Consider the following 15,883-nt stretch of genomic DNA (forward strand, 5'->3'; position numbering starts at 1 on the left):
GTTTTAGGTATGGAAACTGCCGTTTGCAACACAGTCATCACCCTTTCGTTATAACCCAGAACTACTGTGAAATGACAGAGCTGTGCTACGGGGTGACATAAAATAGAGCTTTCCTTTTCCTTTCCAAACTATTATGATTCTGATGAGCACTTTGAAGCAACTTCTTTTAGCTTCCTTGTTCACCTTATTTGTCTACCCATACTGAATCATCATCAATCCATTTTGATGGAAAAAAAAAAAAATTTCAAATTGTCACTTGAAAGATTGAGACTTTTGTTCCCCTAACTTAGAGTCTGATATCTTGGAGACAAACATGATGGAAGGAATTTTCTTGTTTTCCACCTTCCTCCTCCAGTACAGACAAAAGCTGATTTCTTGAGTGATTCTGATTTGGGTTTGGATCAAAGGTTTTGTGTTGTAAGATGAACTATTCACACATCTTATTTATTGATTCAAATTCAGTTTGGTTTATAGAGCTGGTAAATGAACATCTGTATATAATAGTTTTCTTTGTCTGAGCTTTCTTTGTAGTGAGTTTATGTAGAATGTGTGTATGTTTGTGTGTCTGTATGTATATAAGGGACATTCTTCAGATGTATTGGGTATTCTTTTGATTTTTGTGAAAGCTTACAAACACAAACCAGATTTCTTTTCAACAGGGGAAGCAACCCTTTACTTATTCAATAGTGGTGCACAGCAGCTGTTTGAAGTAAAAGCTTTTCATGAGGAATATCGTTCCTGGTTTATAGGTCAGACTGTTCAACAAGGTGAGTAATATAACGTATCCTTCTCTCAGCTGTAACTAATGTTCATACACAGACCTTCCCTCTTTCTTCTAGTAAATTTACAGGTGTTTTTCTTAGTTGTTTGAGGCATGCTGCATCACATCCCCACCTTCTGACACGCTCATTTGCCATCTGGATTTAACCAGGGCTGGGGGCTTTGTGGTCTCTCTTTAAATGGCTGCCTTTGGCAGCCTCAATTAGACAGATGTTCATTTGTCTTTGAGGAGGGGGGGGGAAGTCATCAATTGTATTTAAACTGAAGTGCCATAAAATACTTAGCTTGCCTTGTCAATCAGACCAGCAAGTCCTCAGTGTAAGTAAAATATGTGTTATCCTACATGAGGGGAAAAGGGCTGGAAGGCCTTAGCTAGCTAAGCAGAGCGGCGGTGTGTAAGAGCTCCAGACATTGGAATGTATGATCTTGCTTTCTTTTAATTACCTCTGTAGTTCCCTGTGTGAGTGCTGGGATTTGAGGATAGGCCTCCTGTCTGAAGGTGCCATTTCAGTGTTTTGTCTTAAGTAAGCTCATCTATACCATCCCAGTCATTCTCTGATCCTAGCTCACCTTTCTGAAAATGAGGAGGAAACTTATGTAACTGCTTGTGACACCTTTAACAATCCTTTATCAATAAGGATGTCACTGGAGTAGTGTTTCTCTGCCAGCATGTCCATAGACCAAGCAGTAAGTATTAATTCAGGAGATGAAGGTGTATTTATTTTGTCCTTTTTAACTAGAAGAAAGACCATTTATAGTAATAAATAAAAGCAACCCCACCAGATATATGCCTTCTTTAATGGTAATATCCCAAAGCGTGTGTTAACTTTTAAACATCCTCTGCAGGTGCATAGAGCAATGCAAGCAGTATGTCTGTGAGCTTTTCCTTGCTCCATCTGGGGGTGAGCCAAAAGACTGGGTCTGCTTGCTGCTCCCAATTATGTCCATATTGTATTCTTCCCCTCCCTTTCTAACCTCTATTTTGGCCCTTGGGAAACAGTTGCCTTAAGGAATCATCACCTCAGTTTTCTTTAAAAGATACAGGCAGAAAAGTTGTTTCTGAATGTTAGGGCTGCTGCATCTCTGAAATGGCCAAGGGAAGAACAACACAAAAAAGCTGTGTGTTTGCAGTTAAAGCAAATTATCTTGTTATCTGCAGAGTAGGGCAGAGGTCTCTGTACACTTACAGTGAGGCTGAGCTTTTTAGAACAAAAAAAAAAAAGTCTTCCTGGAGGTACAGTGGACAGCATTTAAATGGAAGCTTTGAGAAAGTGGCTGGTGGCTTTTTTCCCTTCCAGTTTTATTATCAAAGTTTTCGTGTTTGTAAATAGTCCTAATGTTTGCTTTGCCTCATGCAATGCATCATATTAGTAATACAGACGTTAGATTGGGTATCAGCTTCGTCCAGACCATGTTCTTCCCACCCCATCTTTTGTTAGTTTTAGGGCCATCGCAATGGCGATTAAGATAATTAAAGAAAATTTCCTTTTCTTTAATTATCTTAATCATGTGATTTAAAACAAAACAAAAAAAACATTTATTTGCTTTTGGTTTGCTAATTAATGTCAAATTGTCATCAGTTATTGGGTTTCATGTGAATTTTCTTGATGTTACATTGTTTCCAATTATCTACAATTATACAAAAAGCCTGACTAAGCCATTGTCCTGCAATGAGCTCCAGATGGGTAGAGGTGTCCGTTTCAATGGGAGACCAAGTTCTTCCTTTGTGCGTAACTTTGAATACAACATACTGAGCCATATTTTCTGATCTATGTATTTTGTTTTATTAGGAGACTGCATGCAGATTCTCCCCTTACAGATGAGAGGCAGTTTTAACTTAACTAGCTCTTGAAACTCTCTCTTGCCCTGCTTACCTCTTCTGTCTTGTCAGTGTTGCCTTGCCCAGTGTTTGAGGTGGAGTGTATACTGGATATATCTGGTATCCCAAAAGTTTCTGTTACACCCAAATCTGCCAATAGAGGGCAGCTTCAATTTTGCTGTTCTTAATATAGTCCAGAAAAAAGCAAAACTAAGAGTGCTTGAAGCCAGCAGACTGCAGTGGAACTTGTGCTCTGGATTGACAGGGTTGAGAATTGAGTTCTCTCTGTATTTTTAATATAAAATCACGAATACTATGTTCCTGCCCATTTTATTAGAATATTGGTATACTTACAGAAAAAAATATTCTCCTCTTGCACACACTCCTGAAAAACATCCTAAAAATAAAAGGTCAATGTATTGTGTCTCTTGGTACTAAGTTTACTTCTATAAATCTGTCACCTAGATGGGCGCCTGCTGTTTGTTACACCAATGGACCCCTTATTTCTGATACTTTACTACCTCATAAAGGCAGACAAGGAGGTAAGCTTGCTTTATTTTAATTCTCTGACTTCTTTTTCTGCAGATGCTATGTTAATTTTACAAAGAGGGCCTTCCATAATAATGGAAATTTTGCATTTAAAGCAGAGGTATCCACCCTAGAAGTACTTTTGTTTGCATCAAGTTTTTTGGTCAGTAAAGTATATTCCAGGAGTCAGCTTGCAACCTCAACAAAGTAATCACCTCCTTTTTAAGGGAGCAGAGAATCTCTTTTGTCCTTTTGTGAGAGCCTATCACAGAACTAGTGAATTATGAGATGTCATCAGAGTAAAACAAACTAGTGCCCTTTCTGAGACATCAATAGATGAGTCATTTTGGGAAAGAAGGGAAAAAGGAAGAAGAATTTGAGGAGGAAGAAGGAACATTTCCTCGAACTTGAAAGGAACTGTTGCCTTTTTAGAATCAGTATTTGTAGAGATGCTGTATCATAGAACAACAACGGGATGATCAAGTATCCAAAAGTTCAATAATTAATAAATGCCTTAGTTGATTTATCATGTGTGTGGCAAAACCTCACTCCAATTTCTGAAGTGTATCAAAAGACATAGGCAAAGTTATTGATTTATTGTTTATAATCTACCTGTGGAAAAAAGAGCATAAAATAAAATGTAAATGTTGATCCTTGTTTTTTGTTTTATGGAGGCAATAATTTCACTTTGTGCATCTTAAGAGTTTTTGCTCTAAGACTATTTCCTATAAGGTTGCTTGCTGTTTTCTGCTTTAGATTGCAAGTGGAGAATGTAGGAGAACACTTTTTGTATGGTGAACAAATAAAGTCCAACTACATTTGTAATAGTAACCTATTGTTCTTTTATTATTTTTAAGTTGTTTATGGTATAAGATGTGCAAACGTATTCTGTATTTCTGTGGTCTGTTCCTGCTTCAGGGTGGACCATCAGAAGCAGTCATTTCACAAGGATTAGTTTAGCTCCTCTAGGCACTGTGCTCTGAATTCAGTATCCCTCCAAAAGCTTTATACCAAACTTCAATTAGGGAAACAGTAAATCTCCTCTGTCTTTGTGGTAAAGTATTGAGGTAGCCTGAGCAAAGGACAACTACTGCTGCTGTTTCTGTGCTTGGGAACAGCCCTATACTGCCCTTTATAGGTACATTGTTTTCTAGGTTTTCTGGTTTTCTAGGCCAGGCATGATGCCAGATAAATGCATAGACCTGTTCTGGGTCCTGAATCAGGGCAAAAGCGTTCCTGCAGTGCCCTGCCTAAGTTCGTATATTCTTCAGTAAAGAGAAGTCTTGGGGATTGTGTTGCAGGTACCTCATGCAAGGCCAGCTTGAATGCACCACAATCACTTGTGGCTTGAACTAATGAGTATCAAGGTACCCACTGGGTATCTTGGGATGGTTTTGATAGTGTGATGCAGGGATGCTTAATATGTCTTCTGAGCAGAGCCATCTCCTATCCAGCAGGCTTTCTTGGCCTAGGCTCTGTGCCCCTGCACAGTGTAAATGTGGCAGTCTTGCTCAGGGACACAGGTAGGTCTGTGCAGGTAAATTATCTGTAGGAAATAGTTTTTTGCAGATTTATTTCTGTGTCTCATAATCTTCTTTTTGCCATTGTTATTATGCCTTTTCTTTTTCAGGAGAAAAAAACCTTGAAATCCTTTCTGGGGTTTTTTTGTTTGCTTGTTTTTATTGTGATTTAACAATGATGATTACTTTTATTAAGCCTCTGACTGTCTAGCAAGAAGACTAATTAATAATGAAAGCAGTATACCCAAGTGGGTTTTTTTCATGCTGACCGGTATAATGACTTCAGCTTTGGCTCCTGAGACCATGCACTCTCTAAGGATGGAGAGCTCACTGAGTCTTTGTACTGATGCGCTAAAGGATCTTTCCAAAGGGAAGGCTGCCAGTTGTGCCAAACCGTGCTGAATGATTATGCATTGTTTGGCAATGGCAAAATTTTTTTGATGGTTCTGTCATGTGTGGGGCTATTTAAGTTGTGCCAAAATCACTTTATATACATACTCTGGCCAAACTGGAATTGACTTTGCAGAGGTGAAAGGTTAATACTGTGTTCCAGAAGCTGCCCTGCTCCTTTGAGATTTATCTTTATGGAAGGAAAAGCAAAATTTGAATGGAAGTTATGACACTGGGTTTAATCCAACAGGTTTTGGTCTAAAACACTGTTGGCACACACCGACTGCTGTGTCTTATGTCATCTTCCAAAAAATCCCACTGTACTTCACATTAGATTCTCCCCATGTTGTTTTAAATTTAGTCTTTTAAGTGCAGTAATTGAAGAGTTCAGCATTTTGTGGGTATTTACTGGTTTGAAATAAATATTTATAGCTTGCTTTGTAATCAGTTTCTGAATGTATCATGTGTTACCATTCAAGATACGATCTTCTTTAAATCCTTTATTTTAAAGCTATGGCCACTGCATGCATATATTTCTATATATGTGTAGTGTGTATATGTGTCTTAACATTATAATAATGCTTTTATAATCCCTTTGATGTATTTTCAGCAACGAGGCAAGTTCCAGCCACTCGATCAAGTTGTGCTAGACTCAGAGTACCCTAGCTGCCTGTTGCTGCTGAAGTGTGCAGATGTTAAACAGTACATACATCATATAACAGAAGAAAAAGGTGAAAAAAAGGGGCTGGGAGGCAAAAAAAAAAGGCTTGTTCATGTCACTTCTTTACAAGATAGATGTTTTTTGGTTTACCAAACACCCACGGTGCTGGACGCAGCTGTACTTTAAAAACAGAAGCTTAAGCTTAGATGTCATCATTGCAGTATTGTGAATAGTAATGTGTGGATCACAGATCATCTGCTGTAACCTAAAATACTTGTGCAGTCTTGTTGCTAGGTATCATAAAAATGATAAACTCATCAGAGCTGGCTTCTTGACATTATTGTATGTGTTGTGAACTTTATTTGCCTTTTGATGAAAGTTCTACATCTCTCTAAATTCTTTATTTAGTGTAGGATGGTCTGGTGTGGAAGAAGTTAACCATTGTCCACTTGGATGTTTTTCTCCCTTTGCCGCAAAGCGTTTAAACAATAAATAGGAAAAACTGGAGAAGAGAGAATAGGCTGCTGAGAAAGGAGAACACAAGTTTTCTAGCTTTGCCTAAGTTAGTGTTGTAGGTTTCAGTTCAAAGACTTAATTTTTTTAAACTAGAAAACTTGATTTGGATGCCTAAGTGTATGAGAGAGAAAACCTAAATGGAAAAAATTAGCAAAGTATCAGTTCTGTGCATAGTTTCCTCAGCCTTTACCCATACCAAAGAATTCCCTTTGGTATGGGGGCTTTTATTTTATTTGAGGACAATATATGCTTTCTCGGGAAGGAGCATTAAATAATCTTCACAGCTTGACAGACCTGCAAAAGATGCAAGACCTCACTTTTTATATTCAGTCCTTTAAAGAGTGTTCTCCTTTTGTGAATCGTAATTTACCTACACACAGATGGAGATCTGCAGAAGGAGGTACAGGAGTCTGAGAACATTGAATCTCCAAACCAAGTGCAAAACAACTAAACTGTCTGACCTTTATGTATGTAGAGCTCCTCCAAGGAGTTGAGGTACACAGATTAAAAGCCAGAAATATTAGGAACTTGCTTTCTTGAAGCACTCTGCCCTTTTCATTGATATATATAAGAGGAAATATTTAGGTGATTTACAAATGATTGGGAAGTGGCTAAGGAAAGATGATAGAAGAATGAAAACCCTGCTAAGAAGTAAAACACCAGACCTCTTTATTGCTGTATAGAACATGAATGGGGGGGCTGTGAATTTTTCCTGAAAGGTTTAGATGCCCAAGTTCAAGTATTTCCTGTATGATATGGTGCATAGGCAGTAATGTAAGGCAGTTGTTTCCCCCAGAAAATCAGTTTCAGCTTTAGGGCAGGACATGTTTCTGTTGAAAATGATAACTTTAACAAGAGAGCAGGAAATCTGGCCAGCAAGACTCTTTTTACATTCTTGCTGGGACTGGGATAGTTGCTGTTCTGATACTCCTGGATTTCCGAAAGAACCTTCAGAAAACATTTAGTTACATTCAATATCATTTGGAGCAGGCAACCTTTTTCTTTGGGTGAGCTCTGACTTTTGAGAAGGCTTCTTTAAGACAGGTGCATCTGAACTGCAAAACCATTTTTGCCTTCCCATGAAGTGATAAATACTTCCAGTAAAAACCATTGTTAAGCTTTTAGGCAATTGCTGTGCCCTACAAGTTGTCATAACACTGGCTAAGGAGCTAGGGGTGAGAGAAGGGGTACTAAACTTATGTGCACCCATCTGAGAAGGTGAAAAATCATGCCAGATCCTCTAGGCTGTCAAGCTAAGAAATCAGTATAGGAATGTAAGACAAGGTCTGGATTGTTTTTCTGAAGGGACACTTCCACCAAACAACAGTGCTGCCTTTGGGCAGTATTTATGTTCCCTTCTTAACAACAAAATAAAAATGTAATTAAAAAAAAAAAAGTATTTTCTATAGACAAGGTCTTATATCTTGGTCTAACCTCTATCCATTCTGAAATTGTATTTGCAGTTGTTATCCACCAGAACATCCTCTTATAAACTGTGTTCTGTTAGACAGTAGTGAAGATGCTTTACTGCCTGATTTTTTGCATTGGTGTTTTTAATAACGTATTATGTACACCAATAAGTTTGTGTCACTTTGCCAGCAAATGATATTAACCATTAAAGAAGTTATGTTCACTTCCTGGTTTTTGTTCTGAAATGTAAGGTAAAAATTGCTTTTGTCGTTAAAGCTGCACACACCTGTACACACACACCAGCTGTATGTGATGTTCTTGGATGTCCCTAGGCATGTACCTGCATGTACCTGCTGTTTCTTTTCTTGTTCGGGTTTGGGTTGGGTTGAAAGTAAGTGGGGCTTGTTCTTAGGATTTCTTTCTTTTTTTAGAACACCAAGCATATTGTTACGCAACAAACACATTGGCACTTGCTTGCTTGTCATGAACAGATCACCTTTCTGTTCAATCTACTTCTATGTGTTTCATATTCTCATGTCTTTTATTGCCTGTAAAAAATACCAATATTATGACTAAGGTACTCATTTCTAGCTCTTAAGACCTGTTGTCCACTTTGTAGCCTTTCTTGTTTAAGGAGTGGGGCTTTAGGGTAAGAAGTATCTGTTGTATTGAGTCTTCTGCAGCTCTGATCTGTTTGGCAGAACCTAACAACATTAATTATTTCACTCTCAATTTAATCTTAAGGCACTTAACATCTGTCTAACAAATTCTTACTGTAGAGCACTCACGCTTTACACTTACTGAATTAGCAGAAATTCCACCTTCCCTGGCCTCAGTGTTGAAGGGCACTGAAAATTCATTTTGCTGGATTAAATTCCTGGTTACCTGCTTTAGTGGTTGGGGAAAGGGTGTGTTACAGCTTGCTAAATCTGGGTGAGGCAGGTTGTTTGCTAATAAATTCAAACATCAGATAGAAAGTACAATAGAGAAGGTTTAAGAAAGGGTTATGAATTCCATTTCTAGAGTGTTACTCTGTTTCATTTTGCAAGTCAAAAATTGCACTGTGATCTTGTCTGATGTGATTAACATGAAGAGCCAAGAAAACTTACCTGATTAGAATAACTAAGTAATATTGCCAAGCTTGTATTCCCAGAAGGTAGGAAAAAAGGGGCCATATGAGTTTCAGAGTTATGGAAAACACTGAGAAAATGGATGTTAAAATGTGCTTTAGGCAGTTTGTTCAACAATACATCAGGGAAACTTCCAAGTCTACATAGCGATTACCCAATCGCTGAACATATTATTTAATTGTAGAACCACTTATATTCCATCTGTATTTCTTAAACCCAATCTTTCCAGATGTCTCTGACCAGTTTTATAGGCACCAGACACATTAGGGAACAAAAGGCTTTCCAATATATACTCATATTATCAAACATAGTCGCTAACTCTCACCAATATCAAATGTGCATCACATGTTGAATCCACGTTCCAATGTTGAATCCTTTTGTCAGCAGTTTGTGACTTTCATAACTCACTTTAATTCTTCAGAGGTCTCAAATATTGTCAGTTTCTAGAGTTTAATAGTCAAAACTGTCAAGCACACAAAATATTTTCAAACAAAGTGATCTCTGAAGGGTTCAGTGTAATTATTTTTCACATGTTTTAATGAAAATGGCTTCACAGTTCTACGTTTCCTTTCCGAACTGAGTCACTCTGAATCTGACTGTTGTGGGGGAGTCTGCCTGGGAATCCAGACTAGAATTATTTTTCAGCATGGGTTGGGGGATGGTGGCCAGAGGATGTCCCTTCCTCGAACTTTCTTAGATAAGAGAGGAATCCACAAATCATACTCACTGTACTTGGACCCAAACCACGTTAGTTCTTTGAGAAGCAGGTTCAAGTATCCAGAGCGTCTCCCCCATTTTCTGCTTCTTTTCTTTCAGAGCCATTTAGAAACTTCTTAAGTCCTAAAGGCTGCAGCCAGCAATGTCACAGCTAATTACTTTACCTGTAACTCATCAACTTCATGAAGCGAAGTGTATATTAGTGGTTTTTTTCTTTTTGCTCTGAAGAATTTTTGCATTTTACTGTTCTACAACTGTTGAGATAGATTTAAACTATTTTGTAAAGTTTTCCTCAGCCTCTCCATATCCCCTACCATGCGTACACAAAGAGCACATAATAGTTAGCTATTTGTATGCAATTTGAAAGAGCCAAGATAAACCCCAAAGAAGGAAATGCTGAAGGAATCATAAATAATATGTTGTTGTTTGCAAGGGGAGAAGGAAACTCCATGAACTGAGTGTTGGAATATGATACTGGATCAGTAAATGACATGAAACAGATGTAGGTATTTATAGGAATGATATACAGGAGATTAAAATTTACTGAAATACCTGTTAAAGAAAAAGACTGAAACACAGTGGGCTCTAAAATCTCCTGTGAAATCATATTAGGCATTTTATTCCATTCCCAAAATGTAGCTTTCTGGGAATTAATACTGAATTTTTGTACTGAAATTTCCATGAGCCTTTGTAATTTTCTCTCCTTTGCCTCAGCATTGTGATCTTGCATGTCTCCAGATAACTGATCACATGTGAATACCAAGTGTTCATGATACCCTAGTTATCACAGGGGAAACACTTTCTGAAATTCTTATATCATTGAGTTACATTATGTTGCTCAGTAAATCAGAAATGAATCATGTACTTCCTCCCACAAGGAGTGTGTTTCACCATTTTGGATTCTGTATTTTCTTTTGACACTGTATAATAATTTTCTTTTGACACTATGTAAAAGGGGGACAGAAGTAAAACTTTTGCTTTAGTCACTCTCTGAAGTCAGAGGGGAGAACTGATAAGAAAAGGGTTTATTAAAAGGGTGGATGTTTTGTCTTCACTAACCAACTCTCTTACTAGGTGCTGGAATCCAGTAAGTAAAGATTTAAGATATGATGTTTAAAAAAAAAAGTAACGGTGGAACCAATATTTTGTGTGGTGAACTGTGTAGTTAAAATACGCAGTCTGGTGGCACAGGGCAGTGAAGGTTTGGCAAACTTCAAGGGCTTGGGAAGAATCTTGGTGAATCTAGGCAGCCCAAGATTACACGTAAATAAATAAAATATGTACTTTGCTGGATTAGGGCCTAATTAGAGTATTGTCAAGTTGTTCAGACTTGTGGATATCAGCTCAGTCTGTTTATTTTTCCACATTTCAAATATTTTTGAAACTTATTGCTCTGATATCAAACATGTGCAAGCTGCAAATTAATTTTCATACTGTATCTACAGCTTCAAAGATCTGAAATATATTGAAAATGCAGTCCAAATGGGTCATGACTTTCTTCCCCTTACTTGTTTTTTCTCAGAGATTGGCAGTCAGAAATTCCACAAATACAGCCAAGAGAAGACACTGAAGTGGTTAAAGATAAAGGTATTATGTTTCTCTTCTACTTTCAAAATGAAAATGCTTATTAGCTTGTCCGTATTTGTATTTGAGCCATATGCTGTGCCTCAGTTCAAGGTACGTGTCCTGTCCAAGGACAGACATCACAGTAAAGTTCTTGAACTTGGGAATGTCATATTAGAGAAATGACAAGTTTGTTATGTTTCTCTTTTTGATGGGGCTGGCTATCTTCTGTAGGCTTTGCATAAGGTGAAGTGCTTGTCTTTTGCTTTGTCCACTTCACAGATGGGTTAGAGGAGAGCTTTGACTGTTGCAGCTTTTAAATTCTGCCGTGCTTTAAAGCTGGACAGAAATGCCTTGTTTTTTTGTTACAAATGGGTTTCCTCATGAAGTTTTGGCAGTCTCTCAGAATGGTCCTGATGTGGTTGCTGCTATCCTGATCCAGTCATGCTGTTCAAGAGGTCTGTACAGTATGCAGAAAATAAACTAGTGTTATAGCTAAGCTTGATGTGGTCTGTGTTTTGGTATAAAGAAGGCAAATCTCAGTTTACACACACACACACGTGTCCCTACTATGACACCACTTTGTAGAAGAAGATTGTATGCATCACATGTTACAAGGAAGCCTTGTCATTTAGATTAGTCAATGCAAGCACAAAATCTGGTATACTTGCTGTAATGATGAGGCATGGGGATATCTATTTTGCAATGAATACCTGAATATTTACATTTGAACAGGTACCTGTTTGTGTTGTTGAAAATATCTTCTTCTGCCAGTTATCTCTCTGTTAGATCCAGTATAGCAGTACCCTGTAAAGTCCTTTATCTTTGATTTCCATCAGGACTGCCTTTGCAATCCAGCTGACCTCAGGCATTCTCTGTTCTCCAAGCAGGTGTCTTTCTCACCTGTATGATCACGGCTGTTGCATCTGAGTAGCTCTACTCATCTAAGGGTGCTGCAAAACTGGTGCTGTGTTGCCAAGGCAACATGTTCAAAGACATGCTAGTTTCTTTAGGTTGTTTGAGCTCATATGCTAGTCATTACAAATGTATATTAAATTTCACCACAGTCCATAACTTGAGTGTTTTATATGCTTGAAACAAAATTACAAGAGCTTTGTCACTGCATTAACATGTGCATAACAACACTGATACAGACATTTCATTCTGTGGTTTCCTATAGGTCAGTCGAACAGTGAAAGCACTTAAAAGCAACAATATATCTGTAGGTGAAAGGGTACATGCAGCTACATTTATCAGTGGTAAACAGATCACAGATACTAAAGAAGGTAAGAAAACTAAACATTGTAATGAATTCTATTTTTGTGAAATTGCATAGGTGGTGATAAAACACATGATTAGAATCTAAAATGTATTGAAATTGGCCTTTGCAGTAAATTTATTCCTTGTACAGAAAATTCCATATATGTTGTGACTGTGTGCCTTGACTTTTCTGAGTTCTTTGGTATCTTCATCCTATGACATTGTAATTAACAGTAGGTTTCAGCTGGGGTTCTTTCAGCTTCTCTGTAGTTCAAGGAGAAGATGTTTTTCTCAGTGAAATATATGCTGAAATGCATTCCTGAAGTGAGACTGTCTTGGACAGTAGGAGACTTGCTTATAATATGTATGAGGTCTGCCCAATAAGTGTCTCTGTATTAGAACAGACTTCTTTTTAATTACTATTTTTATTAGCATGCAAATGCTTTTCATAGAATTCTCAAAAAAGGGAAGGGATCTTAGGAAGTCATAGTCACAGGGTAAAACCTCTCAGTCCAGACATTACTTTATGTGACAAATGTATAGAATACAGAAGTGTTGTGCTTATTAAGGGCAAAAAATTTAATAATAAGTGTATTAAATTGCCCTGAAATTGACAGTCCTGGTACCAAAAAGTCTGGAGTGATCCTGGTTGCTTCTAGTCACCTTTTCCCTGGGGAGGACAATGTCCTGAATGTTACTGGGATATGAAGTTGTGTAGAGAAACCTGAAAATGGACTCAGAATGATTTCTTTGAATGTTAATGAAAATTAAAACAACTTTAGAACAAGACGAACAAAAGCAAATTGTTTCTTCTTACAAAGACATTCAGAAGTCTGCATGCTGTTGAAAACTAAGGAGAAACAAAGCAACTTGCTGACGAAGGGGAAAATGAGTTACCAAGTAATGATATCAAAGGAAACAACATAAATGAGATTTAAGAGGCAACTAGACAGTTTTATAGAACAGAGATTGTAATATATGGTTTTTAAAAAGAGGCAAAGCTGAAAAACTTGTGACTTTAACTTTACAGTAGCTTTTCATCCTTTTCCTCACCCCCATTTTTTTAAAGGAAGGGAAAATTGTCCTGAAAGCAACCATACTGACTATGCTTAAATACTTTATCTCTGAAACTTGTAATAAAATAGCTCATCTGCAGTGTTTTTTCCACCTTCCTCCTTACTTACAGTAACATGGATATATTATAGTCTTTTGAAAAGCCTTTTTTAGATTTGAAATAGGGAATACTGGGGGTTAAAAGTAGGTAAGTTTTGGAGGCAGTCCCACTGTATGTAGCAAGGTGAATGACGGGAAGTCAAATGGACCTTACTTAACACTTATTTTTAATAAGACTAGTTTTCTTGTCTGATCCTTTCACTGCCATGACAGTGCAATTTATTTCTGTAGAGAATTGCTTTCATAGGGTATTGTGAAATTTCAGTACCTTATAAATGGATGGGTATATGTAGTTAGCATCTACAGATGTTGTAGGGCAAAAATCTGGGAGGATGTAATGGGTTCAAATGGGGAAGGAGGGGAAATATAACATGTGAGACCGTAATATTTCATTCAGAAGACAAAGAAGGCAGGTGCACAAGTATTCCTGATGTTTAACAGGAGGTTAACATCAAAGCAAAGCTAGGGTGAGAACACAGACTCCCTAGAAGGCAAACAGTAGTATTTTAAAATTAGTAAAGGAAGTCAGTGAAGATTGCTTCAAGGCAGAAATGCAAAGATAATGGATTTTGTATTTAGTACAGAATAATAGCAGTTGACTTGGACGCATCATTCAGTGTCATATGCAAAGAGTGAAATGATGGGAATATTTTTCTTAAGTGATAAATTGGACGTATTAAGTGCTGAGGTGAAATTGTCTTGGATTGGAATTATTTCTTGTTCTCTCTTGACCCTAAAGTGGGCTTAGGGAGTGACAAATCCTTGATGAATCTAGGCAGTGGAGGAAGGAGAAGTGCAGATAGGAGATACTAAAAATTTGATGTCAGTATAGTTGAAATGCATATGCTTGTATCAATTTGTTAATGCTTTCTGCTTCAATGCCAGTTTGCATTGGGCTTTTTAGATTAAAAAAAGAGGAAGCTATCTCTGGCACAGAAGAGATAGTTCTTTACAATGCTGAGGCTAGGTTACCACATGCTTCTGAACTCTCTAAGTGTGTATGCATATGAACAGATAGAGCTGGCCTGTTGTACATGGAATTCAGAGGCGAGATTTTAGCTTAATGTCTGTCTGGCAAATACTTCCTGAGCATGGTGCAGTTACTCCCTAGCAACCCCAACAACAGCAAGTTTAAAAGATCCAGCCCATGGTCAGTAAGTACTTATGTAGCACGTGACCGGAAAAGATCTGGTTTAGGACTTCAAGTTATAAAAAGGTCACTTTTTTTTCCAGTCTCTCAGAAAAACATTTGTAGCAGGAGTGCCCTATACTGAAAACAGCTTCTAGTAGTTCATATTTCCACAGATAATTATCCCCTCTTGCCAGTGATGTTTAGATAGGCCTTGGCATTTTCTGTAAAGTACTGAAATTAAGCACAAGACTTTGAAATAGACTCATTGTCTCATCTAATTGTTTTCAGTTGAAGCCAGAAAATGTACTTTAGTACTCAAGCCCTTGCCAAATAATTGTAAGATCCAGATGCTTTAAAATTAATGATTGCGTGTTCTGTTGAGTCAGCTTTTTACTTTTGCAGGTTTTTAAAATTTAATTTCTTTAGAAGAATACATGGTATCTAGTATTCTCAGAAAGTGAACAGCTTTTGTGAAGTATGTACAGCAGATATTAATAACATGTGTTGACAAAGTGAGCGTAGTAAGTCTTTACTTTTTAAATAAACCTACAAGTGTCATATAACATAAACTACTCAACACGAGAGCCATCACAGTGTATCCATTAGAAGTCTCTTACTATTAATTCAACCTCATGATTTATGGTAGAACGTGCAACATGGCTAAGGCAACGTGACTATATAATGTGAATGTTCTTTTTCTTCTCCTTCCCACTTCCTGCTCTGTTCCTGAAGACTATGTACGGTATGCCCATGGATTAATATCAGAATATATTCCTGAAGATCTGAGTAAGGAGTTGCTAAAATACTTGGGGTAAGTATCATTTCAGCTAGCTGCTAGTTTTATATGGCATACATTAATGTCCTTTTGGTCATTTCTGTTGAATACTGAGATTTGTTCATTGGGGTTGCAGTGAGTGACACAATGAGATCATATTTGCCACTCTTTAACTGTGATTTTTTTCAAATGTAGGTTGTGCATTTCTGTTGTTCCTATGATGCTAAGGACCATGGGCTGGTAGAGGGATGTAATATATAAGTCTGATATGTCTGTTATCACAGTTGCATCATGAAACCCTGTCATGGTTTAACCCCAGCTGGCAACTAAGCACCATGCAGCCACTCAATCACTCCTCCCCCCACAGAGGGATGGGGAGGAAAATTGGCAAAAAACTCGTGGGTTGAGATAAGAACAGTTTCATGACTAGAGTAAAGTTAACAATAGTAGTAATAATAGTAATGAAAATTAATATAGCAAAAAGAGAGAGAGAAATAAAACCCAAGAAA

At 37.5% G+C, this 15,883-nt stretch overlaps 1 protein-coding gene across 4 annotated transcripts in view; it reads left to right on the forward strand.

Annotated features, from left to right (window-relative positions):
* The window catches only part of RNASEH2B (ribonuclease H2 subunit B), a 44,097-nt gene that overhangs the window by 15,022 nt on the left and 13,192 nt on the right, over window positions 1–15,883 (forward strand). For all 4 annotated transcript variants that reach the window (XR_012622077.1, XM_074815753.1, XM_074815751.1 and 1 more), the window contains exons 3-8: window positions 660–767; window positions 3,065–3,141; window positions 5,648–5,768; window positions 10,994–11,058; window positions 12,215–12,320; window positions 15,332–15,410. Coding sequence is in view for 3 of the 4 variants with exons in the window: in XM_074815753.1 (XP_074671854.1) it covers window positions 660–767; window positions 3,065–3,141; window positions 5,648–5,768; window positions 10,994–11,058; window positions 12,215–12,320; window positions 15,332–15,410 (556 nt within the window). In the remaining variant the exon portion in view is untranslated. The remainder of the gene's footprint in view (window positions 1–659; window positions 768–3,064; window positions 3,142–5,647; window positions 5,769–10,993; window positions 11,059–12,214; window positions 12,321–15,331; window positions 15,411–15,883) is intronic.

The sequence above is a fragment of the Strix aluco genome, chromosome 2, assembly GCF_031877795.1.
Source record: "Strix aluco isolate bStrAlu1 chromosome 2, bStrAlu1.hap1, whole genome shotgun sequence".
Lineage (NCBI taxonomy): Eukaryota > Metazoa > Chordata > Aves > Strigiformes > Strigidae > Strix > Strix aluco.